The sequence below is a fragment of the Etheostoma spectabile genome, chromosome 10 (assembly GCF_008692095.1).
Source record: "Etheostoma spectabile isolate EspeVRDwgs_2016 chromosome 10, UIUC_Espe_1.0, whole genome shotgun sequence".
In the NCBI taxonomy this organism is placed as follows: Eukaryota; Metazoa; Chordata; class Actinopteri; order Perciformes; family Percidae; genus Etheostoma; species Etheostoma spectabile.
In genome coordinates this window covers 14193182-14195282 of record NC_045742.1, presented here as the reverse complement: position 1 = coordinate 14195282, position 2101 = coordinate 14193182, and the positions used below count along the sequence as shown (strand labels likewise).

The 2101-nt window shown below is 40.7% G+C and overlaps 1 protein-coding gene across 6 annotated transcripts in view; it reads right to left on the bottom strand.

Moving 5' to 3' along the window:
- si:dkeyp-115e12.6 (centromere protein F) overlaps nucleotides 1–2101 on the bottom strand; it is a 26660-nt gene that overhangs the window by 13104 nt on the left and 11455 nt on the right. For all 6 annotated transcript variants that reach the window (XM_032527953.1, XM_032527952.1, XM_032527957.1 and 3 more), the window contains 2 exons: nucleotides 1029–1154; nucleotides 786–914 (listed from right to left, as the gene is read on the bottom strand). In XM_032527953.1, the coding sequence (XP_032383844.1) occupies nucleotides 786–914; nucleotides 1029–1154 (255 nt within the window). The remainder of the gene's footprint in view (nucleotides 1–785; nucleotides 915–1028; nucleotides 1155–2101) is intronic.

The window sequence follows — 2101 nt, the reverse complement described above, 5'->3', positions numbered from 1 at the left end:
TTTTTTTTTTTTTTTTAAAGGAGGTTTTGTTGAAAGGCTCACACTTGTATTGAAATTAAACTTTGTATTATTGTTTTGCTGATACAAAAATAAATACCACAGCATTCCTTAACGTAAAGGGTATCGAAAAAGAAACAACACCACAATTTCTTCAAGTGTAAACACATTCCTCAATCTCTATATTCATGCAACTTGCCTCAACACACCATCATACAAATCTTCATCTACCATCCTCTTTACTCTGCAGCCATGCCTTTACACCTCCTTTACTATGAACTGTTGACCATTTCTCACACACAAGTTATGAGTTGTTCTCGCTTCTATAACCAAAGCATTCTGCACCTTCAAACGTATTCACACGGTCATTACCTTCACAGCTCAACCTTTCCACTGGGGAGAAACCAAGAGGAGAGGACGAAGCAGAGAGAACAGCAGGTGGGGGGAAAACAGAAACACAGAGGGCAAGAGAGTGAAACAGAGAGTGAGAGAAAACAACAAGGGAAAGAAGCAAGCATGGGAAAAGAAGCAAGATAAGTTTATTGACCTTTGGATTAAATAATACAAGTCCCAGGAGAAAGAGAGAGGGAGAAAGGACAGAGAAAGAAGAAAAGAGAAACAATAAAATACTGAAAAAACTGTGAAGTGAAATATAAACATAATGTATATTTCACAGTGTCCAGTTTCCAGTGTTATCTTAGTAAATGTGTTTGTATGAAAAAGCTTATTAGAAGGCTAGATTGCCCTGTTCATTTGTATGAGTTTGTGCACCTTGTGTGTATATTTACCTTGTCAGCTTGGGCCTGCAGGGCATTGTGGAGCGTCCTTGCCTGCTGGAGCTCCTGGTTGAGCTTATTCACTTCCTGCTGATGCTGCTTCTCCAGACACTGCCTCTCCTTCTGAAGCTCCGTCAAATCCTGTAAAATAAAAAAATATTTTTTCTAAGAGTGGAACAAAATAAAAAGCAAGTTGGAGACTAATCTCCAAATGTCTTCTTTTAATTCTCCCAATCTGTCATCTGTCCATCTCACCCTCTGATGTTGTTTCTCCAGCTCCTTAGAGCGTTGCTGGTGTTGCAGTCGGCTGCTCTCTGCATTTTGCCTCTGACACTTCAGCTCCTCTTGTAGCTGCTTCAGCCTCTGCTCTGATCCTGATGCCTGCCACACAAACATGTTCTCTTTAATATTGACAATAAGACAACTTTGTGTGCAGGTTTGTTTCTTTGCATATGTCAGTCACTTCTCTAAACCTATTTTATTGACTCGCTTTTAAGTAATGTGTTTGGGGATGTAACGATAACGGTAAACCACGGTAGAAATGTTGATGTAACAATTACCCTTTTCATTTAAAATATTATTATTATCGCTGTGGATTACCACGGTGTGGAAACCCGGTGTTTAATCCTTCTCAGCTACCCGAGGCTCCTGAAGTTGCCGCACTGCGTAGCCTACAACATGTTTTTTTCTTCTTGAAGTTGGAATCATGTTGGAAGAAGAAGATGACAGCACTCAGGACATTTATCGCCTTGTAAAAAAGCCCATAGTTGGGGTGGCCTCTAGCTCACCCAGTACTAGCGTTCGCCCCATGTTGGCTGAGTCCTGCAGCGGCCCGGGTTCCAATCCAACCTGCAGCCATTTGCTGTGTGTCATCCCCCATGTCTCTCCCCCTTCACTTACTATCCACTATTATAAAAGGGAAAAGCCCCCCAAAAAAATTATCTTAAAAAAAACCCATTATTACGACAGAATCGCTCTCTCTCATGAGCTGATTGACAAATCCATGGCGAGAGTAATCACTTTGATCTCTCGCCAAGCACTCACGCTCAAACAGGAGAAGGGACAGAATGTAGCAGCTGGACAACGGACTCTCTTTATTTTCTGTGTTTGGACTTGTTGAAGTTTTGTACCTACGTAGTCAAGAACGTAAGTTAAAACTATTCTGTAGCTTGCTAAACTGTCATGGGTTTTACTGCCTTGCTATCTGTGTAAACGTTTACTACGTTTATTCATTTTTAAATAAGTGTTCTGCTACAATGTGCATACATTTAGCCCTTGTTACAACATTACCTTTATTTGGAGGGAGAGAGAGAGAGAGATATAGATAG